The following is a 25,782-nucleotide window of genomic DNA, read 5'->3' as shown; positions in this document are numbered from 1 at the left end:
AATCATTTGGAAATCTCTGTAATAAAAGATGGCACTGAGCGAGAACTGGCCACGTGCCAGACTTATCATCCGGGCAACACTATTCCAAGGTGAGGTGGGTGCTAAGAGTGTCCCCGGTTTATGGATGGGGAAACTGAGGCACAGAGAGGCAAGGAGACCTGTCCTATAGGTGGTGCTGATGCAGCTGGGATTTGGATCCAGGTCTGGTAACTGATGTCCCCCCACTCCCCACCCTGTGCTCACGGGCCCCACGCTCTGCTCTCCCGCAGACCACCGGGCAGGCACCTGCTTCTCTGTGCTCTTTGGGGGCCGCTGTGCCAGAGAGCTCGCCGGCCACTACACTCGCAGGCAGTGCTGCTGTGACAGGGGCAGGTGCTGGGCAGCTGGGCCGGCCCCTGAGCTGTGTCCTCCTCGGAGCTCTGGTGAGTAAATCTTGTTTGTTTAGATGGGGGACCCAGGGCAGCTCCAAGGACCCAGCCTCACCCCTGCCTCCTTGCAGATAAGTTCCAGCGACTGTGCACGCAGGGGCTCCCCCTGCTGCCTGCCCACCCTGGCCTCTTCCCTGGCCTCCCGAGCTTCGGGTCCAATGGCGTGGGTCCTGGCCTTGGGCTGGCACGACACAGCCCCCATGTGTCCAGTGGGCGTGGGGTCCCCAGCCTGGGCCCTGGCAACTCCAACATTGGTGAGGCCTGAGACTTTCGGGGAAGGCTCCAAGGTGGGCGGTGAGCCTGGGTCTGGGGAGGGGGCTCTGAACAGCAGGGCAGGGGTCCAGGCATCAGAGAGAAGATCAGGGCTCTGCAAGGGGAGTCTGTGGGCATAGGGGTCTCAGATGGGTCTAGGCTCTGGATTGGGGCCTGCATCTAAGGCAGGACTCTCCAGGACATCGGGGGACAGGGTCCTAGCATCGGAGCAGGGGGGTGGGCGCAGAGGCAAAGCCCAGCCGGTGCTCAGGTGCCCCCACCAGCCCCCCCCGCAGGCACAGCCACCCTGAACCAGACCATTGACATCTGCCGGCATTTCACCAACCTGTGTCTCCACGGCCGCTGCCTGCCCACCCCTTCCAGCTACCGCTGCGAGTGCAGCGTGGGCTACACCCAGGACGTGCGGGGCGAGTGCATTGGTGAGCGGTGTGGCCGGGTGGAGGGCGGTGGCACATCCTGCCGAGGTGGGAGCTCAGGGTCCTCTGCCCGTAGATGTGGACGAGTGCACCAGCAGCCCCTGTCACCATGGTGACTGCATCAACACCCCGGGCTCCTACAACTGCCGGTGTCACCAGGGCTTCCAGGCCGCCCTCACCAAGCAGGCGTGCGTGGGTACGGCCGCCGTCCATCCTGCCATCTGAGAGTGGGGGTGACGGTGAGGAGGGCCAAGCTTGGGCTGGGGGGGTGGGGTGGGAGGCGCCTCGTTAGTGCCCGCCTCCCTCCCCCCAGACGTGGACGAGTGCACTGTTAATGGTGGCCTTTGCCACCTGGGCCACTGTGTCAACACAGAGGGCAGCTTCCAGTGTGTCTGCAACACAGGCTTTGAGCTCAGCCGCGATGGGAAGACCTGTGTGGGTGAGTTGGGGGTGGGCAGGAGGCAGGAGGCTCCTGGGCCCCACTAACTGCCCTTTATGGCCACCTCGAATCTTCATTTCTCTTCATTTCTGTCCCATCACCCACCTTCCTCCCCACGGTGTCTGCTCTGCCCACCTCTGAGCCAAGCAGCCCACCTTAGACCCTTCTTGCCACCTGTCCACCTCGACTCTTGCCTCCTTCCTGAATTCATTCCAGTGAATCACAAGACCACACCAGTAGCCACCTGACCCTGGTCTGAATGAACCAGGCTCCCTCTCCTGTCCCAGGACATCCCGAATGGCCTGGACAAGGAGAGGGTTTGGGATCAGGACCTTGGAGAGCGTCCTTGGGCTATTGGGGGGCGGGGCATACATCTGGGCCCCGCCAGCCACTGCCTGTGGGAACCAGTGGGGGGAACCTCTTGACTCTGTCATTATGTCTAAGGAGATCTGCCTTAAAGTCTTCTCTCCTGTGGAAGGGTTTTGTCCTTCATTCATTCATTTAAAACAAATCTTTTTTAGCATTTTTATCAACGTGTCATTCACAAACCATGAAACTGACCATATAAAGAGTGCAATGCAATGGTTTTGAGTGTATGCACAGGGTCGTACAAGTATCACCGTAATCTGAGTTGAGAACATTTTTATCACCTCAAAAATAAACCCCATGTATCCACTAGGAGTCATGCCACAAACCTTCATCCCACTCCAGTTCTAGGCACCAGGCTAAATTATTTTTGGATTCTGTGGATTTGCCTGTTCTAGACATTTCATATAAATGGAGTCCTACACTATGTGGTTTTTTGGGTCTGGCTTCTTTCCCTTAGCAATACTGTCCTCAGGGTTCATCCATGTTGTAGCAGGTGTCAGGGCTTCTTACCGTTTTATGGCTGAATAATATTCCACCGTATGAATAGACTACACTGTGTTTATCTGTTCATCAGTTGATGGGCCTTGGGTTGCTGCTACATTTTGTTGTTAGGAATAATGCCATTATGAGAACATTCATGTACAGATTTTTGTGTGTGCATCTCATTCATGTTTTCCTTTTTTTTCCTGTATATACAATCCTTTATTGCTTAAAACTGACACTTTGGGGAAGAACTAATTTCTGTACCTGCCACCTTCCTTTAAAATTAGACTATTTTCTTATTAGCTGATAGGTCTTTTTTTTCTCTTTCCTTTTTAAAAATTTGAAGTGAGATTCACACAACCTAAATTTAATCATTTAAAAGCAATTATGTCCGTTGCATTTAGTACATTCCCAATGTTGTGCAACCACCACTTCGTTTCTTCAACTTTGAGCAAATGTTTATAGAGCACCTACTGTATGCCAGGACCGAAGACGCATCTGAGTAAGGCAGCCCTGGCCGTGTCCCAGGGAGCTCACATCCCAGCAGACAGACTAATATACAAGCAAATGATACAAAACGTGTCATTTTAACCATTTATAAGCAAACATAGTCACAGACAACCTCAGCTGGTGTGGCTCCCACACCCCATGAAGGGGGTCTTGGGGTGCAGAGCTCAGTCCTGGGGCCCGGAGGAGTGACAGGGAGGGTCCGAGTGTGGACCTGGCACCCGGCCTCACTGCCTGCACCCAGCCTTCCCCCGTTGGGTGTCCCCAGACCACAACGAGTGTGCCACCAGCACCATGTGTCTCAACGGCGTGTGTCTGAATGAAGACGGCAGCTTCACGTGCCTCTGCAAACCTGGCTTCCTGCTGGCGCCTGGGGGCCGCTACTGCGAGGGTGAGGCCCAGGCACAGTGGGTGGGCAGAGGGAGATTGGAGAGGGAGGAAGAGGAGAGGGATGGGGCAAAGAGAGTAGCAGAAGGGAAGGGGTGGAGAGAGCGGTGGGGAGGGGGCAGGGACCCATCTCAGTGCCACCGTGGCCCTGCAGACATCAACGAGTGCCAGACGCCAGGCATCTGCGTGAACGGCCACTGCACCAACACTGAGGGTTCCTTCCGCTGCCAGTGTCCGGGAGGGCTGGCGGTGGGCGCGGACGGCCGCGTGTGCGTGGACACCCATGTGCGCAGCACATGCTACGGGGCCCTCGCGAAGGGCTCCTGTGCCCGCCCCTTCCCCGGCACTGTCACCAAATCCGAATGCTGCTGCGCCAGCCCTGACCACGGGTTTGGGGAGCCCTGCCAGCTGTGTCCTGCCAAGAACTCCGGTGAGCATCTGGCTGCCGCGTCTCCACCTGACCCGCCTCCTTCAGTCCTTGCCTGTGATGGGAGGGTCTTGGATTTCATGGGGTGGGGGCTTCTCTCTGCTGGAGGGCCCTCCCCAAGGAGAGGCTAGAGGGAGTTGCTCTCCCCATGGACACCTTGGTCCCAGACTCTAGCTCAAGACCCAGGGGCCACGTCCTTGACCATGGCTCAGATCCTGCAATGGCCAAACTCTCTGACTCATGTCCCTACATCCCTCTGTCCCCAGCCGAGTTCCAGGCGCTCTGCAGCAGTGGAATTGGCATCACTGCGGATGGTCGTGGTGAGTGGGGCCCCAACCTCCTCCCCCAAACAGGGGTCAGCACGCCGTTGCCCTGGTATTGGGACAGTTGTGGTTGGGAACTGTACAAGTCTGCTTGAGCTGCCCTAACAAAGTGCCCCAGACTGGGTGGCTTCAACCACAGAAATTTCTTGTCTCCCGATCCTGGAAGCCAGAGGTCCCATATCAAGGTGGGGTGGGTTGGTTCCTTTCAAGGGCTGTCAGGGCGACATTGTTCCAGGCCTCTATCCTCGCTTCCAGTGATTGCTGGCAATCTGCGGCATTTCTTAGCGTGTGGAAAGCATCACCCCAATCTCCCGGTGTGTGTGGGGGGGGGTATGTCCAAATTTGCCCCTTTTTTAAAGACTCTAGTCATATTGGATTAGAGCGTATCCTAATTACCTTATTTGAACTTGATCATCTCTGTAAAGACCCTACCTCCAAATAATGTCACGTTTTGAGGTCCTCAGGTTTAGGATTTCAATATATGACCTTAGGGGAGACATAGCACAGCCGTAGCAGACAGGGGTGGTGGACATATATAAAGCTGGGCTTCCTCCCCTGATTTCTTTCCCTCCTGAGCCCTGGTTTTTCTTGAATTCACTCTACAACCTCCCTCCGTTGAGAGTCCCCTAGTCCCCCCTGGGAACAGGCAGTTCCTGCCAGGACCTCCCATGGCCAGCAGGTCTCAGCCCCAAGCACCTCATCTGTAAAGTTGAAACTTGAAAAGAGAGTAAATGTACCATGTGTGTTTCTTTTCACCTATTTGCTGATGCAACAGAGAAACATGTTCGCATGTGCGTGGGTGCCTGCAGACTTATGCCCCGTCCCATCCCCAGTCTTTCTGCCTGAGCAGAAAGAAAAGGAGTTGGGATACAGCCACATTTGCAGCCAACTGCTGGGCCATCGGGGTGGGGCAGTCACCCAACTCCCCAGTAAAAGCACATTTTGGAGCCAGGCCGCCCAAGTTCTAATCCTGGCCCTACTATTTCCTGATTGAATAACCCCTGGGCAAGTTACTTACCCTCTCTGTCTCTGATTTTTTGTAAAGCAGAGACAACAGTAGGACCCATTTTGGTGACATTGTGAAGATTAAATGAGTTTATATATAAAACAGCACTCAGCATAAGCCCTCTGTCATGTTAGCAATTGTGATTGTTTTTATTTTTATTATGGTGCCACTGTACAGACATCTGCCCCACAGGTTCCCAACTGGGGACATTTGCTCTCCCGACAAGGGTCATTTGGCAATGTCTGGAGAAACACTCAGGAGGGTCCTACTTGAATCTCGTGGGTGGAGGCCAGGGATGCTCTCGACATTCTGCAATGCACGGGACAGCCCTCCACGACAAAGAGTGCTCCAGCCCCAAATGTCAACAGTGACCGGGCTGAGACACCCTGGCTTATAGGGAAATAAGGCAGGCTCTGGGCTGGAGCTCTGGCCTGGGAGAATCTGACATCTAGAGACCCCTGGTGACACCATCCTCCTTCCGTAGATATCAACGAGTGTGCACTTGACCCTGAGATCTGTACCAACGGCATGTGTGAGAACCTTCGGGGCAGCTACCGCTGCATCTGCAACCTGGGTTATGAGGCAGGTGCCGAGGGCAAGGCCTGCACAGGTGAGCGTGCCAGTGGGGGCGGGTGGGCAGGTGGCCTCTCCCCCCGCAGACACCTCACCCCCTCTCCCACCCCACTCTGCAGATGTGGATGAGTGTGCCCTCAGCAGCCTCCTTTGTGACAACGGCTGGTGCCGGAACAGCCCCGGCAGCTACAGCTGCTCCTGCCCTCAGGGTTTCAGCTTCCGGCAGGACACGGAGACCTGTGAAGGTACAGGGTCCTGGGCACACAGGAGTTTGCACACACACTCACCCTTGCACACATGCTAAGTGAAGTGTGTACACACATGGGTGCATACATGCTCAAAGATTCATATGTATACTGTATTCACACACATATTTGCACACTGAAATAAGCACACTGCATGTGGTGTGTATCCACAGGTATGCATGCACTTCCTGAGACATGCATTCTGCATGCAATGTGCACACACACATGCTGCATGCAATGTGCACACAGACACACACACACTTAGGCTGCACATGGTGTGTACGTACACAGGCACACACATACATTCAGACAGATGCTGTGCGTCTGCAGACAGTCACATGCTTGAAGATGCTTGCATGTACACCTGTATTCACGCACACATTCACACACACACTCAGGGACACACATATGCTCACATTCACACACCCATGCTTTCCACACTTGTGCTCACAGCCACACACGGTTGCACACACTCAAAGGCACACCCTAACGCATATACACTCATATATCCACACGTGTGTGCATTGTCAACACTCAGTTACAGGCACTTGTGCTCACGCAAGATGCACGCACATATGTACACACACTCCCAGCCACTCCCACGCTGCTACACACTCACAGGCACACGCACTCAAAGGCAGCACGTACCCCAGGCCCCACACACACACTTAGGCTCACGGTCACACCCACGCGCTCCCACACATTTGCACACTCACACTCACTCACGCAGGTGCACACACCCACCATCGTGCACACACACTTTGTGGCAATGTCCTTGCACTCAGACACGTGCACACTCACAACAATAACTGCACACACACTAGCTCTTCTGAGACCACCTCACCCCAGCCCTTGTTCCCCACAGAGCGTCCGGGCTGCCTGCCTACACCCATCCCCGTGTGACTTCTGCACCTGGTGTCACCAGTGCCCTCCGTGTGTCCTTCTCAAATCCCATTGTGCTCATTCTCTGCAGCCACTGAGGCCCAGCTGCCTGCTCCCAGCCGACCCCCAGCCACGCCTGGGTTTCCTCATCTGTCTCACTCTTGTCTTCTCTTGTGCCACCATCCCCTTGAGGGTCACGGTTCCCCACGTGCACGCTCACGGGACCTGCCCGTCAGCATTCATGCGTGGAGGCTGTGGTACTGTGATTTGCAACATGGAATATACGCAGGTGGCCCACTGCACTCTCGGGTCCCACGTCTGCAGATTCAGCCAACCTCAGATCAAAAATATTTGGAAAAGAACAGGAAAAATAATAATGCAACAGTTACAAATAATGCAGATAAGCCTGGGCATAGTGGCTCACGCCTGTAATCCCAGCACTGTGGGAGGCTGAGGCAGGAGGATCACTTGAGGCCAGGAGTTTGAGACCAGCCTGGGCAACACAGCAAGATCCCATCTCTACAAAAATTTTAACAATTAGCCAGGCGTGGTGGCATGTGTCTATAGTCCCAGCTACATGGGAGGCTGAGGCAGGAGGATTGCTTGAGCCTGGGAATTTGAGGCTGCAGTGAGGTATGATGGCACCACTGTACTGCAGTCTGGGCAACAGAGCAAGACCCTGTTTCTTTAAAAAAAAAAATACATGGACACATAGCTGGTGTCAGAGAATTGGCCCATGTGGGAAACAAACCCATACATCTGTTCACTGAAGTGTTCCGTGCTATGTTGAAGGTGAGAGTAGGGAAACAGTTTGGTTTTCCTGTCTGTTGCAGTGTGCACACACATGGTTCTTTGAGAACACGCATGCTCGCATGCACACTTGATTCTTGTGCTCTCTGCACATGCGTGTACCTGAGTGTACCCCATGCTACAGGCTGCAGCAGCCCCTTGGGGAGGAGGGGCACCGGCCAGGTGAAGCTTCTCCTCCTGAAGCTCAGGACCTGGTCGGGGGGTTGTTCCCACAGACATCAACGAGTGCCTGTCCAGCCCGTGCGTGAACGGTGTGTGCCGGAACCTGGCCGGCTCCTACACCTGCGAGTGCGCCCCCGGCAGCCGGCTGGGGCCCTCTGGCACTGTGTGCCGAGGTGAGTGGCCCCTGAGCCCTGCAGCTCCACAGGCTGGGCATCTGTGAGTTGGGGCACTGGTGTGGGCCCGCCAGGGGAGGCAGGTGACCCGTCCTCCTCCCTGCAGACAGCACCAGAGGCACCTGCTGGCTGAAGATCCAGGACAGCCGCTGTGAGGTGAACCTTCAGGGAGCCACCCTGCGCTCCGAGTGCTGCGCCACCCTGGGGGCCGCCTGGGGGAGCCCCTGCGAGCGCTGCGAGATCGGTAACGGCTGCCTGTGGGCCCGTGGGAAGCCCCTGGTGAATGCAACAGGCCCCCCCACCACCAGGGCCAGCTAGACAAGGTGACTTCTCTCTCCACTCCTGTTCTCCCAACCGCAGACCCTGCCTGTGCCCGTGGCTTTGCCCGCATGAAGAGTCTCACCTGCGAAGGTAAATCCCTGGCCCGCTCCTGAGCCCACACAGGCAGGTGTGTGTCGTGAGTGTTCCCCCTGGAGTCTTCTGAGATTAAAAAGGAAGTTCCCCTTCCCCAGAGTCCCAGCCAGGGACACTGCCTATCCATCTACCTCCCCAAGGACAACCTGGGCTCCCTGAAACCCCAGGGGAGGAGCCAACCCGCAACCCCCTGCTCCTGGGACCCTCCAGCTCTCCCTCCTCCTCACCTCCCACTGCCCAGATGTGAACGAGTGCGAGGCCTTCCCCGGGGTCTGTCCCAACGGGCACTGCCTCAACACCGCCGGTTCCTTCCGCTGCGAGTGTCCCGAGGGCCTGACGTTGGACGCCACTGGTCGGCTGTGTGTGGGTGAGTCCGGGCGGGGTCCATGCACAGGGCCACATGCCCTTCCTTCGTGCCTTCCACCCTCAACGACAAGAGACCCCTCCTGGGAGCAGGGGGAATTTAGAGGATCCTCCTGTGGGACCCTCCACCTCTAGTTGACATGTCTCAAGACATTTAGTTTATGCAATCCATCTCTTCATTGCTCCCCGAGAATTTAACTGCCCCCCATATGAGTCTCATTGCAAAAGGTAAAATCTCGTGAAATAACATCTACATTTGTTTCTTCTCTGGATTTGAGGATGAAGCCCCTCTGGTATCTGTGTGCAGATGCTGGGCGTGGTGGTAGCACCTGTAATCCCAGCTACTCAGGAGGCTGAGGCAGGAGGATCCCTTGAGCCCAGGAGTTTGCGGCTGCAGTGAGCTATGATGATGCCACTGCACTCCAGCCTGGGTGACAGGCATTACGATGGGATGATTGCAAATTTTAGTGTGAAGAAGTCACTGCCCATCCATCTATGTCGGGAAGGTTTCACATGGGAGTTACTGAGTGGGACGCCATCTTGCAGCGGGCACAGTGTGGCAAGGGTGGGACCTGGTGACTGTTCCTTTGCGCAGACATGAGGTTGGAGCCGTGTTTCCTGCAATGGGACGAGGACGATTGTGGGGTCCCTCTGCCTGGCAAGTACCGGATGGACGTCTGCTGCTGCTCTGTCGGGGCTGCGTGGGGAGCCGAGTGCGAGTCCTGCCCGGAGCCCGAGTCCCCAGAGTTCGCCAGCCTGTGTCCCCAGGGTCTAGGTTTTGCCAGCCGGGACTTCCTGTCTGGCCAGCCGTTCTATAAAGGTGCGGTTTTGGGGAAGGGGATGGGACCCTGGAAGGACAGGGAGGGACACGACACAGCACAGGCAAAAGTCTAGAGGGGGGACATGTGTTGGGACACAGGGGACATGGGAAAGTTCCGGAACTGAGAACCCAGGGAGGGCTTGATTTATGGCTTCCAGGCTTTGGGCTGTCAGGGTGGTTTGACGCCGGTTTATGCCTCTGCACTCCAGATGTGAATGAGTGCAAGGCGTTCCCCAGCCTCTGCGCCCACGGCACCTGCCGCAACGTCGTGGGCAGCTTCCGCTGCTCCTGCGCAGGCGGCTTCGCCCTGGACGCCCAGGAAAGGAACTGCACAGGTAGGCGCCCGCCCCTGCCTCTTGGAGACGGGGTAACGCTTGCCGGGATGGGGTTCTCAAATCAGACATGGAGACAAGCCTAATTCTTTAGGCGCTTCTTGTGTCTGCCTGTGTGCTGTGTGACCTAGGGCAGGTCACTGCCCTCTCTGGGCTGCAGGGATCCCGACTGCCAAAGGAGGGGCTGGCAAAGGTGACCTCCAGGGGCCTCCAGACTATGAGGAAATCCCTGCTTTTGGTGTTCAGTTAAGGTCCCTCTACGTCCCCGGCTCTGTTGAGCATCTTAGGGCTTCCGTGCGGCCCCTCGTGTCTACAGACTTGGAGATCTCATCGCGTCCCGCACCCCCGTCACGTCCACAGGCAGGGACCCCCTGGCCTGTGCTCCCTTGTGCTGCCCATGCGGCCCCCTGGCCTCCACGCCCTCTCCCCACAGACATCGACGAGTGCCGGATCTCCCCTGACCTCTGCGGCCAGGGCGCCTGTGTCAACACGCCGGGCAGCTTTGAGTGCGAGTGTTTCCCCGGCTTCGAGACCGGCTTCATGCTCATGAAGAACTGCATGGGTCGGTGGCTGCAGGCCGAGGGCGGGTGTGGAGGGGAGGGAGGGTGGGGGACGTGGGCGGAGGGGGCGGGCGTGAGGAGGGGCTGCAGACTGGCTGGGACACGGCGAGTCTGGGTGCCACTGGGCGTCATCCTCAGGACAGAGATCTAGGAGTGGCCGGCACATTGCAGGTGGGTGAGGTCTCCCGGGGAGAGCGTAGCAGCCTAGGGTTAGGGTTAGGGTTAGGGTTAGCAGCGTGGCACGAGGAAAGAGGACAGGACCCTGCAGAGAGGCCTGGGAAACACAGCTACCTAAGAGGCCTCTCGTCCCCAGTTTTCACTTTTTTATTCATTTGAGGAACATTTCAAGTGTGTTTCCTGTGATGCGGCACTGCAGGGAACTTGAGCCTCAGTCACCGTTTTCTTGGAGCTCATGGCCTAGATGGACATTAATAAATTCCCAGGCCAGGCGCGGTGGCTCATGCCTGTAATCCCAGCACTCTGGGAGGCCGAGGCGGGAGGATCACTCGAGGTCAGGAGTTCGAGACCAGCCTGAGCAAGAGGGAGACCCCATCTCTACTAAAAAATAGAAAGAAATTATCTGGACAGCTAAAAATATATATAGAAAAAAATTAGCCGAGCATGGTGGCGCATGCCTGTAGTCCCAGCTACTCGGGAGGCTGAGGCAGGAGGATTGCTTGAGCCCAGGAGTTTAGGTTGCTGTGAGCTAGGCTGATGCCACGGCACTCTAGCCCAGGCAACAGAGTGAGACTCTGTCTCAAAAAAATATATATAAAATAAAAAAGTAAATTCCCAAAGAAATGCAAAATTGCCAGTGTCACAAGGGCATGAAAGGGCCACGTGGTCTGATGGGGATGTGGACCCTGGGGGGATGCGTCCCATTCTGTGTGGCTGAGAAGAGTGGCAGTAGACAGGGTGAAGAGAGGCTGAAATTACACGCTGGGGAAAGAACATCATGTGCAAAGGCCCTGGGGTGCACCTAAGAGAGAGGGAAGGAGATGTATGTGGCCGGGGCTGATGAGGTGGGTGGTGGGGCTGCCCCATGCCTGGCACGGCGGAGCCTTGGCTTCCTGGTGTGGCCAGGTGTGTCACACCTGCCATCTCTTTCCACTTGTTCAGATGTGGATGAGTGTGCGAGGGACCCGCTGCTCTGCCGGGGAGGCACCTGCACCAACACGGACGGGAGCTACAAGTGCCAGTGTCCCCCTGGACATGAGCTGGCGGCCGAGGGCACTATGTGTGAGGGTGAGTGTGCAGCCGGGTGAGTGAGTGTGAGCCCGTGTGAGTTACCGTGAGTGCGTGCGTGTCTGTTTTGGTGAACGTGCATTGTATAGTGAGAGGGTGAACGTGCGTGTTTGTCTTTCTGAGGCCGTGCCTGTGTGTGAGCCTGCAAACGTGTGCCAGCGTGCATCTGTGTGTGCGAGTAGTTGCATGTGTAGGGCGGTGGGCATGTGTATTTGTGTGTCTGTGTGAGCACACATATGGGTGTATCTGTGAATGTGTGTCTGCACAAGGGGGTTTGCATGCGAGTGGGTGTGAGGGTGTGTTTTGAGCGAGGGTGTGAGGGTGCAGGTGGGCGTGAGTGCATCCCTGGGTGTGGATGAGAATTCACACAGGGGTAGATGTGCTTGCGTGTGAGTGGGTGTGAAGTGTGCTTGTGAATTTGCGAGCACGCACCTGGGTTGAGTGTGTATTTGGGGGAGGGCGTGTGTGTCTATCAAGCGTGTGTTTGTGAGTGGGTCTGCTTGCCCCGGGTGCCTTGGATTCGCGTGTGGGTGGGTGTGAGGGTGTGCACGGGGGTGCACTCATGCCGGCAGCGTGAGCTCTTTGCATGTGCGTGTGTCTCAGTGTGTCTCACGGTCACACAGACGGCAGTTGGGGCGCAGGCCGGTCCTTCTCCGGGGCCTCCACCCTGCCAGCCTTGTGCTTCCCCCCCACAGACATCGATGAGTGCTCCCTGAGTGATGGCCTGTGTCCCCATGGCCAGTGTGTGAACGTCATTGGTGTCTTCCACTGCTCCTGTGATGCCGGCTTCCAGGCCACACCTAACCACCAGGGCTGCGTGGGTGAGACTGTGCCCGTCTGCCAGCCCTCGGGCACCAATGGCAGCCCTGACCACAATGGCAGTCCCTCCTGCCCGTGCCTAGAGACCCCACTCTGCTCCTGTCCCCAGACCAGCCGCTGCCCGGCCCCAGCCCCTCCTTGTCTGCCCTGCCCCCTGCAGACATCAATGAATGCCGCGTGCGGAACGGTGGCTGTGCCGTGCACTGCATTAACACCGAGGGCAGCTACCGGTGCAGCTGCGGAAGGGGCTACTCACTGATGCCCGACGGGAGGGCGTGTGCAGGTGGGTGGGCACAGCCCCCTCCCACTGCCTGGGTTGGAGGGCGAGGAGGAGAATGCATTGGCCAGGCCCCAACCTGGCATCCGGGCGAAGCCGGCCAGACCCAAGGCACCTCCTGCCTGGCACACGAGTCTGGCCCCAGGCAGGCTGCTGACCTCATGGGAGGGACCCTGGGGCTCTCCCTTCAGCCCTGCTCACCTGCAGCTCACCACCCCCGCCTGCTCCCCCAGACGTGGATGAGTGTGCAGAGAACTCCGACATCTGTGACCGGGGCCAGTGCACCAACATTCCGGGAGGTCACCGCTGCCTGTGCTATGACGGCTTCATGGCCACACCGGACATGAGGACGTGTGTTGGTAAGAAACAAGGACCGTGGGGGTGGAAGGCAGAGTCGGAATGCACATGCCACATCTTCCGTAAGCACCTGGGCATGGCAAACCCAGGTCCCATCCCTGCCACACGCAGGAAAGAGAAGATGAGGCATTGTAGCATGGTGGGTATTCCGCTCGGGGTCCCCGGTACCCTGAGCCCACTCTCCAAAGCCCACGGGATCTCATCTGTAGAGGCAGAGCACCCTGAACCGTGTTCTTCTGAATGCTATTTGTTGAGTACTCACTGTGTCCCTAGTACCTATGCGAGGGTTGTGTCCTGTTCCGAGGCTGCGCTTTAAGGTCAGCAAAGACAAAGGGGATTTTGCAGAGGAGGCTGAACAAGGTGGGAAAGAGACTTAGAACCCCTGGGGTGTTTGAGTGGCGATCACTGTCCTCACCTGGCTACAAGGTCGTCTCGGAGCCTGGAGAGGAGAAGTATACTGGGTCCCCTATCAGGGCAGAGCCGAAGCCAGTGTGGGCAATTTTCAGGAAGTAACAATGTAACTCCCGACCAAGAAGTCTTGTGCAGCCCAGTGGAAGTTAAAGTGTTCCAGCTCACAGAAGTCTCTGGGGTCTCCTAAAAAGAAACTTGCGAGCAAGTTCCCAAATACATTTAGGGAATTCTGTCTACTCCATATCCCTACAGCAGATCCACTACCCACATTGGCATAAAGGCTCTGACAAGTCCTGCAGGAGGAAAACCTGGTCAGCTTTGTTGAAACCTGCATTCCCTAAATGTATTTGACCGTAAAATCCTTTGGGGAATACACACCCGGTGTGTTCCTTGGAATATGCTCTGGGAGATGTTCACAGAACACTCCTGGGGGCCCAGCCGTGGAACCAAAGGGAGCTCCCCACCCCTGGAGATGCGCAAAGGGGACCCGCATGGCAGGACATGCAGGAATGTCGTATCTCTCCCTCCCATCCTGCCCGATTTCCTCCTGTCACCCCAGCACCCAGCCCTGAGGCCTCACGCCTTCTTCCCCTACAGACGTGAATGAATGTGACCTGAACCCCCACATCTGCCTCCATGGAAACTGCGAGAACACGAAGGGCTCCTTTGTGTGCCACTGCCGGCTGGGGTACATCGTCAGGAAGGGAGCCACGGGCTGCTCCGGTGAGCCACTGGTCAGAGGTGCAGGCAGGGGGGACCCCAGAGGGTCCCCGGTGGGTCAGCTACGGGGTTATGGAACTGGCCAGAATTCATTCTTATGCATTCCCACTGACGGGGTCTCATGTTAAAGCTAAAACAGGGCCAGGTATGGTGGCTCACCTGTATAATCCCAGCACTTTGGGAGGCCAAGGCAGGAGGATCACTTGAAGCCATGAGTTCAAGACCAGCCTGGGCAGCACAGCAAGACCCCATCTCTACAAAAAATAAATTAAAAAACAAAATTTGCTGGATGTAGTGGCTGCACCTATATCCCACTGCTTGGAAGGCTGAGGTGGGAAGATCACTTGAGCCCAGGAGTTCAAGGTTACAGTGAGCTATAGGGACAATTCTACCTCCTCAAGTTATGCAGTTATTTTAATTTGTGCTAGAAACAACCGTTGCATAACAGAGCATCAAACCCATGACTTCTTAGAGGTGGTTGATGTTGATATAAAATTTTCTTGTAAAACACATTCACGTTACTGAAATTGGGGGGGTCCGATAGAGAAATGTTGAGTAAAATAGTAGCGACCCAGGTATGAAAATTGCAGAGATTATAAGGCTGGTGCAGAATTGTCTCAGGTTTGCAAATGCTAGTGTAGAGGGAAGTCTTGGTTTGGAGAGAGGGCATGTTCATTAGGGCGGTCGCTCTTAATGTCTAGCCTAAGTCTCTCATGCTACCAGTTCAGACCATTTCTGCAGAGTTGTTATAAGCCATGTCTGTTTAGTTTGGGGGTTTTCCTCTAGGGCTCTGGGTGGAGATGGAAGCCCCCTGGGTGGCTGTGAAGGGGCTTTCTGGGCCAGCCCTTCCCCTAGGGAGGGAAGGTCCTTGCTCTTTCAGCTGCCATTGCATTGAATCTCCCCTTCTGTGACTGGGTCACTGTGTTCCCTCAGACGTGGACGAGTGTGAGCTCGGGGGGCACAACTGTGACAGCCATGCCTCCTGCCTCAACATTCCCGGGAGTTTCAGCTGCATGTGCCAGCCAGGCTGGATGGGGGATGGCATCGAATGTCATGGTGAGTACCTGGACGCAAGGGGCAGGGTGGTGGTGCTGAGGGTGTCTGTGGGGGCCATTCAGGGCTGGGGTTGGAGGGTCTGGCCCCCTGCAGTCCCCCCGTGCACACCCCCGGGGGTCTCTGGGCTCCGTCTCCTGCAGACCTGGACGAATGCACCACCCGGGAGCACCGGTGCAGCCCGAGAGCCGACTGCCTCAACGCCCCCGGCTCCTACCGCTGCACCTGCCACCAGGGCTTCGCCGGGGACGGCTTCTCCTGCGAAGGTGAGATCAGGGTGTGGAAGAGCAGGGGCCCAAAGGGGCAGCCGTGGGCACCAGATTCATGGTGACCACGGCGGTCAGTCAACCTCTGCACTCGCTCTGACCCACCTGCCATGCCATGGGTGCTGGGGATCGTATCCTCAGCCCAGGGGCCCGAGACTTAAGAGTCCCCTGGATTCTTGAGTGCATGAGATGCTCACTTACTTCCGGGCTGCCCCCCACCCCTGAGTGAGCGAGTCCCCTCCCTGCCCATCCTGACCAGAGTCGAAGTGTCCGGAACGCCCCTCCCCTCCCTGGCCCTAACTTGGTCGTCTGCCTCCCACTCCCAAGTCAAAGATCTTAGTCCCCAGTGCTCCTTGCCCGGGACCCTGTGACGGTGAAGGGTTTGAGTAACCAGGGAGTCTCCTGCCCACCCTGTGTGGGTCCCGGCCCAGCTGGCCCTCAGCCTTCCGCCTCTCGGGGTCCCTCAGACAGAGACGAATGTGCCGAGGACGTGGACCTCTGCGACAACGGGCAGTGCCTGAATGCGCCCGGCGGGTACCGCTGCGAATGCGAGATGGGCTTTGACCCCACCGAGGACCACCGGGCCTGCCAGGGTGAGGCCTGGGCCTGGCGGGGCAGAGGATGGAGCGGGCAGGTCCCCGTGGCAGACTGCCAGGTGGGGCGGGCTGACCTGGGGTCCCCACAGATGTGGACGAGTGTGCTCTCGGGAACCTCTGTGCGTTCGGGAGCTGCGAGAACCTGCCCGGAATGTTCCGCTGCGTCTGTGATGGTGGCTACGAGCTGGATCGCGGTGGTGGCAACTGCACAGGTGTGGGGTCAGCCAGCATCGGGAGTTGGGCGGCGGGGAGACACAGCTCACTCCCTTCCTGTCCTCAGATTTCTTCTCAAATGCCCTCCCATGGGGGGGGCCTTGTCTGACCTTCCATCTAAAATACCCCCATCACTCCATATACCTAGTCCTCTATTGAATAAATGCAGTGAGGCCGGGCGCGGTGGCTCACGCCTGTAATCCTAGCACTCTGGGAGGCCGAGGCGGGTGGATCGCTCGAGGTCAGGAGTTCGAGACCAGCCTGAGCAAGAGCGAGACCCCATCTCTACTAAAAATAGAAAGAAATTATCTGGACAACTAAAATATATATATAAAATTAGCCGGGCATGGTGGCGCATGCCTGTAGTCCCAGCTACTCGGGAGGCTGAGGCAGGAGGATCACTTGAACCCAGGAGTTCGAGGCTGCAGGGAGCTATGATTGCACCACTGTACTCCAGCCTGGGCGACAGAGCGAGACCATGTCTCTTAAATAAATGAACAAATAAATAAATAAATAAGGGAAGTCAAGGCAGGTAGTGTTTTAAAGGAGCAAAACTGTGCCAAGTAGGACAGAGCTGGTGGGAGGGGGGATACGGTTCAATGGGACAGGGCAGACTGGAGGCTCCTGTCCTCTGAGATTTCTTCCCAGGGAAGGACAGCGCCTTGTCGTCCCACAGTCTGGTGCCCAAGAGTGGCCCCAGGGTGAGGTCTGTGGCTTCTCAGGAGGGAGGGGGGCCGAGGGAGGGCTCCCTGCTAAAGACGGTGCATCCTCCCCACAGATGTCAATGAGTGCGCAGACCCGGTGAACTGTATCAACGGCCTTTGTGTCAACATCCCTGGCAGCTACCTCTGCAACTGCCCCCAGGACTTCGAACTGAACCCCAGCGGGGTGGGCTGCGTGGGTGAGTCCACGCTTGGCTCTGGCTGGGGGGCTCTGGAGTCAGCCGAGATGGGCAGGTTGTGGTCTGGGTCACCCCGATGTCGACCTGTTCCAATCTACCTGCTCTTGACAAACCAAACATGTGCTGGTCCTCAGTCACCTGTCGGGACAGAGCCTCACACACGCTCACGCGCACACGTATGCAGAATTTTCCTTCCCACACTTGCCAACCTTCCCTTTCTGCCTGTTCAGACACCCGGGTTGGGAACTGTTTCCTGGACATGCACAACCGAGGGGATGGTGGCATTTTCTGCAGTGCCGAGATCGGAGTTGGCGTCACCCGAGCCTCCTGCTGTTGCTCCCTGGGCCGGGCCTGGGGCAACCCCTGCGAGCTGTGTCCGATGGGCAACACCAGTGAGTCCCTGCAGGGGAGACGGGTATGGTGACCTGAGCCACAGAGACCCGGGCACTTAGGGTGTCAACTGTGCTAAGGGAGGACCTTAGGTGACAGGGAAACAGAGCACCAGGGAGGGAGAGGGGCTTGTCCTGGCTCACACAGCATACTGTCTGGCAGTTCTCCAAGGTTGCTTTCTGCAAATTCTTCTGTTTGTGTTCAGTTGATCACTTAGTCAGTCAACAAACACTGAGAGCTCCTCTGTGCATTGTGCTAGGGGCTGGGGATGCAGAGAAGGATGAGCCACAGCCACTGCACACACTGTGCCTCACCCTTGAACCAATAGTTTTAGAGCTGTGAGAGTAGATCTATCCTAAGGGTTTATTTGAGGCATAGCCATGGCTCCAGAGGAAGCTGTGGAGCAGAAGAGGATAAGAGAAGCCTTCCCAGGGGAGGAGGCTTGAGTGAGGTTTTGAAGGATGAGTAGGAGTTTCCCAGCAGTAGGAGGAAGGGTGGCAATGCTGCAGGAACAGTATGTGCAAAGGCCTCAGCTGTGAAACAGGGAGGTACCCGTCCACCTAGTCAGGTGTGTGCATGTGTGAACTTCCAGGGTCTTCCTTTCATGTGGGAAACTTGCAGTCACACATGCATCCGGTTTGGGTCAGAAGGAATCATCCTCGCCTCTCCCCCCTCCCCAAGCCATGATGCTTCTGCTCACATGTTGAATGTGAACCCACACTTGCACACACACACACACACACACACACACACACACTCTCTCTCTCTCTCTCTCTCTCTGCATCCCCAGGCAGCCCCCGGACTGGCCCAAGAGGCCAAACAGATAAGGAGATGTAGTTGGTACAATAGAGGGATGGGGCCCACCCTGGAGCACTTTTCAGGGGACGTCCCCTCCTCCATTCCCCCTAAGCTTTACTGAGGGTTCCTGCCCCAAAGCCCCTCACAGGAGCCTGTTTCTCCTTGCAGCTGAGTACAGAACCCTGTGTCCGGGTGGGGAGGGTTTCCGGCCCAACCCTGTCACTGTCATTCTGGAAGGTGAGTGTATGGTGGAACATCCATCCCTCCGCCCACCTAGGGGCTGACTTTTCTCCCATCCCTGCCTCACTACAGTGCAGAGTTGAGCAGCTTTTGGTGGGAAGGGGGCACATCCTCCCACCTGCAGACTGGGCAGCAGGACCAAACTGTGCTTTTAGTTTGTGTTGAATTTTTTATCTATTCTTTCATCCATTTCTTCCACTTGTTGGTTTATTGATCCCTCCTCCCATCCATCCATCCCTCCCTGCCCCATTCACCCATGCACCTATCTATCCACCCATCCTTCCAACCTTCCTCCATCTACCCATCTTTCCTTCTCCCATCCTTCTATCCATACATCCCCCATCCCCCACCAACACATCTACTCATCTACCTATCCATCCATGTATTCCTACTCACCTATCCATTTACCCATCCATCCAACCACTAATTCATCTTGTCATTTATTGATCCACTTTCTTATTCATCCATCCACTACTTTTAATATCCATCTACTCACCCACCCATCCATCCACTCACCCATCCATCAACTCATCCACCCACCCACCCATCCATCTACTCATCCACCTATCCATCCATCCAGACACCCACCCATCCATCCATCCACCCATCCATCCACTCATCCACCCATCCATGCATCTATCCATCCACCTACCCATCCATCCAATCATCCATCCACCCACCCATCCATCCATCCACTCATCCACCCATCCATGCATCTATCCATCCACCTACCCATCCATCCAATCATCCATCCACCCATCCATCCACTCACCCATCCATCTATCCACCCACCTACCCATCCATCAAATCATCTATCCATCCACCCATCCATCCATCCACTCATCCACCCATCCGTCCATCTATCCACCCACCTACCCATCCATCCAATCATCCATCCATCCATCCACCCACCCATCCATCCACCCACCTACCCATCCATCCAATCATCCATCCACCCATATACCCATCCATCTACCCATCCATCCATCTATCCACTCACCTACCCATCCATCCAATCATCCATCCACCCATCCATCCATCCATCCATCCACCCACCCATTCATCCACTCATCCACCCATCCACCCACCTACCCATCCATCCAATCATCTATCCATCCACCAACCCATCCACCCATCTACCCATCCATCCATCCATCCTCCCATCCGTTGTATCCATAGAGAGTGATGGAGGTTGGAGAAGAAATTCCATCCAGAAGAAACTATGTGGTGGGTGGAAGGATGAACTAACAGATGAAAGAAGAGTTGAATTTAGGATAACATTAACTTAAGAGAGTCTGGGTCCAGCTCCTTCAAGACAGACCCTCCAAATGTCCAACAGCCATGGGATAGCTCGTGGGGATCCTTGAGGGAGCCCTGGAGAGTCCAGGGCAGGGTGTAGGTGTCCCCCAAGTCCCCTGCAAGGATTTAGCTTCCAAGCATGGCTTCCTCACTTCCTGACAGACATTGATGAGTGCCAGGAGCTGCCAGGGTTGTGTCAGGGGGGCGACTGCATCAACACCTTCGGCAGCTTCCAGTGTGAGTGCCCACCTGGCTACCACCTCAATGAGGACACCCGCATCTGTGAGGGTGAGCATGGACTCTGCCCAGACTGGAAGAGTCTCTCTCCTCTCCATTGTCTAACCTCTGCCCTCTGCCCTCCACCCAGTTAGAAGTGACCTGGCTTTGCAACCATGTCCTTTCTTTCATGAGCAAAAGCTGACCACGTCCCAGAGCGAAGAGTGAGAAGGAAAAGACAGGAGAAGAAACAGCCTCTCCTTCCCTTCAAGCTCCACTTCAGCTGTCTCTTGCTGGTCTTGTTTGAATATAATAGCAATGACCAACAGCTAACTGGTGTCTAGGACTGTGTGCCACCACTGTGCTGAGCCTCCTCATTCATCATTCATTCAGTCACCACAACAGTTGCCCCATGAGGGATGTGTTCCTATCATGATCCCATTTTTCAGATGTGGAAACTAAGGCTCACTAAAATTAAGTGACCTGTCCAGAAGCACCAGCTAGCAAGTGGCGGAGACAAGGCTCTGAGGCTGGCCTTTCTGATCCTTGAATCTGAGCTCCTTTAATGCAATATCCCAAGTTTATTTATTCATTCCTGCACTCATTCATTCATTCATCCATCCTTTGTCTTCCTTGCAGCCAGTACTAACTGAGCACCCACACGCAGCCAGACACTAAAATCAGAACAAGGACATTTCTTTTACACTGAGCAATATGTTTAGAAAATCAAGGAAATGGTGAAGGAAGAGAGAGAGCTAAGATCTAAATATCAATTTTCTTGGCCGAGTGTGGTGGCTCACAACTGTAATCCTAGCACTGTGGTAGGCCAAGGTGGGAGGGTCACTTGAGGTCAGGAGTTTGAGACCAGCCTGAGCAAGAGTGAGACCTCCATCTCTACTGAAAATAGAAAAACTTAGGCAGGCATGGTGGCACATGCCTGTAGTCCCAGCTACTTAGGAGGCTGAGGCAGGAGGATTACTTGAGCCCAGGAATTTGAGGTTGCTGTGAGGTAAGTTGATGCCACTGCACTCTAATCCAGGCAACAGAGTGAGACTCTGTTTCAAAAATAAATAGATAAATAAATAAATATAAATTTTCTTTGTACATGGAGATGCGAGCTGTCAAACCAAAATCAGGACCCAAAATGCTTGAATAGGCTGGGTGCTGTGACTCATGCCTATAATCCGAGAACTTGGGAGGCCAAGGTGGGAGGATTGCTTGAGCCCAGGAGTTCAAGACCAGGCTGGCCAACATAGTGAGACCCCATCTCTACAAAAAGGAAATAAAGTCAAAATGCTTGAATAATATCTCACCCCTTTCTGTCTCCTCTAACCCTTAGAACTTTCTTTGGGTTTAGTAACTCTTCTTTTCCTAAAAACTGTAAAGTTAAGTTATTGACTTGGGATCTTTCTTATTTTTTTTTGGAGACAGAGTCTCACTTTGTTGCCTGGGCTAGAGTGAGTGCCATGGCGTCAGCCTAGCTCACAGCAACCTCAGACTCCTGGGCTTAAGTGATCCTACTGCCTCAGCCTCCCGAGTAGCTGGGACTACAGGCATGCGCCACCATGTCCAGATAATTTTTATTTCTATTTCTAGTAGAGACAGGATCTCACTCAGGCTGGTCTCGAACTCCTGACCTCAAGCGATCCTCCCGCCTCGGCCTCCCAGAGGGCTAGGATTACAGGCGTGAGCCACCGCGCCTGGCCTGATCTTTCTTATTTTTTAATGAAAGCATTTATAGCTATACATTTCCCTCTGAGTACTGCTTTTACTGCATCCCATAGCTTTGGTATGTTGTGTTGTTGTTTTCATTCATCTCAAAGTATTTTTTAATTTCCTGTGTGATTTGTTCCTTAACCAAGTGGTCAAAATGTGTTGTTTAATTTCCACATGCTTTTCCAGTTCTGTTTCTGTTATTGACTTTCAGCTTTATTCCATTGTGGTTGGAAAAGGTACTTTGTATGATTTTAACATTTTAAAATTTATTGAGACTTGTTTTGTGGCCTAATATATGGTCTATTCTGGAGAATTTTCCATGTGCACTTGAGAAAATGTGTTGCTGGGTTGCATGTTCTATAGATGTCTGTAAGGTCTGGTTGGCTCATAGTGGTGTTCAAGTCCTCTGTTTTCTTATTGATCTTTAGCCTAGTTATTCTATTGAGTATTCAAGTGGGGTCTATTGATTATTGAAGTGGGGTATTGAATTTTTCAACTATTATTATAGGTCTGTTTTCCCCTTCCTTCTTATTAGTTTTGCATCACATATTTTGGGGCTCTGTTGTTAGGTGCATATATGTGCATAATTGTTATACCTTTTGATGAATGATTATTTCATCAACATATAATGTCTCGTGTGTCTTACAGCAGTTTTGGACTTAAAGTCTGTTTTATCTGATATAGCAACACCAGCTCTCTTTTGGTTACTATTTGCTTCAAATATCTTTTTCTATCCTTTCACTTTCAACTTATTTATGTCTTTGGATCTCAACTGAGTCTCTTATAAACAGCACATCATTGGATCATGTTTTTCTTTTTTATCCATTCTGTCAATCTCTGTCCTAATTCATTTATATAATTAATTACTGATAAAGAAGAACTTACTTCAAATATTTTACTATTTGTTTTCAATATGTGTTATATCTTTTTTTGTTTCTCAATTCCCCCATTGTTGTATTCTTTTTTTATCAATTGATTTTTTTTTCTAGTAGACCTACTTGATTCTCCTCTTGTTTCTTTTTCTGTATTTCTTTTAGCTTTTTTTTGTTTTTTTAGTTGTTACCCTTGGATTAAAATTAACATCTTAACTTTACAACAATCAATTTTGAGTTAATACCAAGTTAGTTTCAATAATTCACAAGAGCTCTGCTTCTTGACAGCTCCACTCTTCTCCTTTATATTGTTATTGTCACAAATTGCATTTTTATACAATGTGTGCCCATTAACCTATACTAATAATAATCATTTTGTGTATTCGTCTTTTTAATCATACAGGAAAAAAAGTAGGAGTTACTATCCAAAAATACAATACTTCTGACTTTTATATTTACCTATATAGCCACTTTTATCATTGTTTTCTATTTTTTTCTTTTTCATTTTATTTCATTTTTTTAATTTATTTTTTCTTCTCTATTTTTTTATATAGCTTTGAGTTACTGTCTAGTGTCTTTTCATTTCATTTGGAAAACATAAACTCCATCCATTTTTGTTTATCTGGGATGATCTTCAATTCTCCTTCATTTCCAAAAGGTAGTTTTGCCAGATACAGAATTCTTGGTTGACAGTTTTTTTCTTTTGGCACTTTAAATGTCATCCCACTGTTTTCTGGCTTCCGTGGTCTCTGAATAGAAACTGGCTGTTACTGAGGCTCTTTTTGGTGTGATGTGTTGCTTTTCTGTTATTACTTTTAAGATTCTCATGGCTGCTGTAGATCTGTGGTGTGGGGGATGGTAGGCAGTCACCTGAAGATGCCACAGCACTCTCATACTGTAGTACAGCAGCTTCTTGCTTCATAAGTCTTTCCCCGGTTGTTGTAAGTTTTTGACTGGATTCCAGAGTTCTGCAAAAGTTGATTTTGTCAGTTTTTGCCAGATCAGTAGTTTCTTTTGTGGAGGAACGGAGCTATGGAGTTCCCTAGTCTGCTATCTTTGGTGACGCCACTCCTGGCATGCTAATATTCTGCCACCTGCTTTTGCGCACTAGCTGAGAAAACTAATTTACATTTTTTTAAGTGGTTGAAAGGAGATCAAAAGAAAAATAACGTTTTGTGACCCATGAAAATTATATGCAATTCAAATTTCAGGATCCATAAATAAAATTTTCTTGGAGCACAGCCAATACCACAGTTCATTTACATACTGTCTGTGGCTGCTGTCATGCTACAACAGTAGATTGAATAATTATGACAGACACGGCAGTTTGGCTCACAGAACCAACATAATCTGGCCCTTTACAGAAAGTTTGCTGTCTCTAGACTAGAGTGTTGATCAGGTTGAGAATCAGCTTTTTTCCCCAAAGAATACTTTTTTTTTTTTTTTGGGAGACTCTGTCTTGAAAAAAAAAAAAGAATACTTCTTATATAGAGCTCTTGCTTCCGATCACATCACATTAGGAGGACATGGTTGCTCCTTTCTTAGTGATAATACATTGAATCATGGGCCTAGGTCATTTTTTTTCTAATAGAAGTAATATCATAGTAAACTTTTTTTCCCACTTAATGCCATATTGTATCTTTCCATATCACTAAGATGTCTGTGCATTTTAAGCTGATTTTGAAGCCAAACTCAAGCCCCTGGTGAAATGGCTCCAGTGGGCCTCAGGTTGGAAGTTATCCAGACAATTCCTGGACACTGCCTACCTGTCCCCTTCCAACCCTTCCTCCCCTGTAGATATCGATGAATGTTCCACACGCTCGGGCATCTGTGGCCCTGGCACCTGCTACAACACCCTGGGGAACTACACTTGTGTCTGCCCTGCGGAGTACCTGCAAGTCAACGGTGGCAACAACTGCATGGGTAGGAAGTGTGATGACCCAGGGAACTGGCAGGTACAAAAGTCACACGTGGGTTTGGGAGAGAGTGCTGGGAGTCTCCAAGCCTTGGAAGAGTATAGAGAGGTGTGCCTGGGGGAGGAAAGAGAGAGAGAAAGCATATTTGAATTGCTGATATGTGGCAGTGAGCAAGATGGCAGGACTCAGGAGTCCAGGACTGCCATGAACAGTTGCCCCGGTCGTGCACTGCCCCCCAAATGCCAAAAAATGAATAGCACCCCCAAGTCTGTTGTGGGGGGAGACATCAAGCCAGTAATTTTCAAATGGATCCATGAATGAGTTCCCATGTGTTTGGCTTTCTCTTCCTTTGATTTAGGCAGCCTTTACTCACAATCTTCTCCCTAACTCCAACTGCAGACTTGAGGAAGAGTGTCTGCTTTCGGCAGTATAACGGCATATGTCAAAATGAGCTGGCATTCAATGTGACCCAGAAGATGTGCTGCTGCTCCTACAACATCGGCCAGGCCTGGAATAGACCCTGTGAGGCCTGCCCCACCCCCGCTAGCCGTGAGTTCTTCCCAGCCTGGGCCTTGCCTAGCATGATGGAGGTACAGTGCACTGAGGGCTCCTACACTAATCTGTTGTGTTCTGATGACAGCTGGAGAGTGAAAGGTACATGCCCATGTATGGAAAGCGACACTTTAGTGTGAATAAGGCAATGGCAACTTTTCTTCTATTTTGCAGTTTTTGAGAATTCAGGATGGACCAGTAGAGATTTCATTGGTGGGGAAAGTCCCTCAAAGACTCATAGGACTCGCTGGAGGTGGGGGGAAGGAGAGGGTCAGTGAATGCCCAGGGACAGAGAGGAAAGCACAGCTGGTTAGGGAAACCAGGGATGCCCCAGGGCTGAGGAAGGTGCAGATTCAGGGAAGCTCCGAGGAAGACTGGAACCCTAATGAGAACATCATCAGGCTGAGGGAGGCTGTTCCAGGCGAGGGAACAGCAGAAGCGAAGGCTTGGAGGCAGGACTGAGCAGGACATGTTGACAGCTTGGATGACACCTGTTGGAATGATCTAGCAGCCAGCCCAGGTACCTGAAAGAG

General features: G+C 53.2%; 1 protein-coding gene across 1 annotated transcript in view; it reads left to right on the top strand.

The window, feature by feature from the left end:
* FBN3 (fibrillin 3) overlaps positions 1-25,782 on the top strand; it is a 56,296-nt gene that overhangs the window by 6,492 nt on the left and 24,022 nt on the right. The window contains exons 8-39 of the mRNA XM_045549513.1: positions 270-422; positions 500-682; positions 977-1,120; positions 1,194-1,313; positions 1,431-1,556; positions 3,184-3,306; positions 3,457-3,732; positions 3,996-4,049; positions 5,543-5,668; positions 5,751-5,876; positions 7,784-7,903; positions 8,010-8,147; positions 8,264-8,314; positions 8,559-8,684; positions 9,276-9,500; positions 9,710-9,835; positions 10,266-10,394; positions 11,512-11,637; positions 12,333-12,458; positions 12,617-12,739; positions 12,967-13,092; positions 14,099-14,224; positions 15,155-15,277; positions 15,418-15,540; positions 16,008-16,133; positions 16,226-16,348; positions 17,128-17,250; positions 17,481-17,642; positions 18,607-18,675; positions 20,140-20,265; positions 24,579-24,704; positions 25,097-25,246. Of these exons, the coding sequence (XP_045405469.1) occupies positions 270-422; positions 500-682; positions 977-1,120; positions 1,194-1,313; positions 1,431-1,556; positions 3,184-3,306; positions 3,457-3,732; positions 3,996-4,049; positions 5,543-5,668; positions 5,751-5,876; positions 7,784-7,903; positions 8,010-8,147; positions 8,264-8,314; positions 8,559-8,684; positions 9,276-9,500; positions 9,710-9,835; positions 10,266-10,394; positions 11,512-11,637; positions 12,333-12,458; positions 12,617-12,739; positions 12,967-13,092; positions 14,099-14,224; positions 15,155-15,277; positions 15,418-15,540; positions 16,008-16,133; positions 16,226-16,348; positions 17,128-17,250; positions 17,481-17,642; positions 18,607-18,675; positions 20,140-20,265; positions 24,579-24,704; positions 25,097-25,246 (4,224 nt within the window). The remainder of the gene's footprint in view (positions 1-269; positions 423-499; positions 683-976; positions 1,121-1,193; positions 1,314-1,430; positions 1,557-3,183; positions 3,307-3,456; positions 3,733-3,995; positions 4,050-5,542; positions 5,669-5,750; positions 5,877-7,783; positions 7,904-8,009; positions 8,148-8,263; positions 8,315-8,558; positions 8,685-9,275; positions 9,501-9,709; positions 9,836-10,265; positions 10,395-11,511; positions 11,638-12,332; positions 12,459-12,616; positions 12,740-12,966; positions 13,093-14,098; positions 14,225-15,154; positions 15,278-15,417; positions 15,541-16,007; positions 16,134-16,225; positions 16,349-17,127; positions 17,251-17,480; positions 17,643-18,606; positions 18,676-20,139; positions 20,266-24,578; positions 24,705-25,096; positions 25,247-25,782) is intronic.

Source organism: Lemur catta, chromosome 1, assembly GCF_020740605.2.
Source record: "Lemur catta isolate mLemCat1 chromosome 1, mLemCat1.pri, whole genome shotgun sequence".
Taxonomy (NCBI): Eukaryota; Metazoa; Chordata; class Mammalia; order Primates; family Lemuridae; genus Lemur; species Lemur catta.
This window is presented reverse-complemented; position numbering and strand designations above follow the sequence as displayed.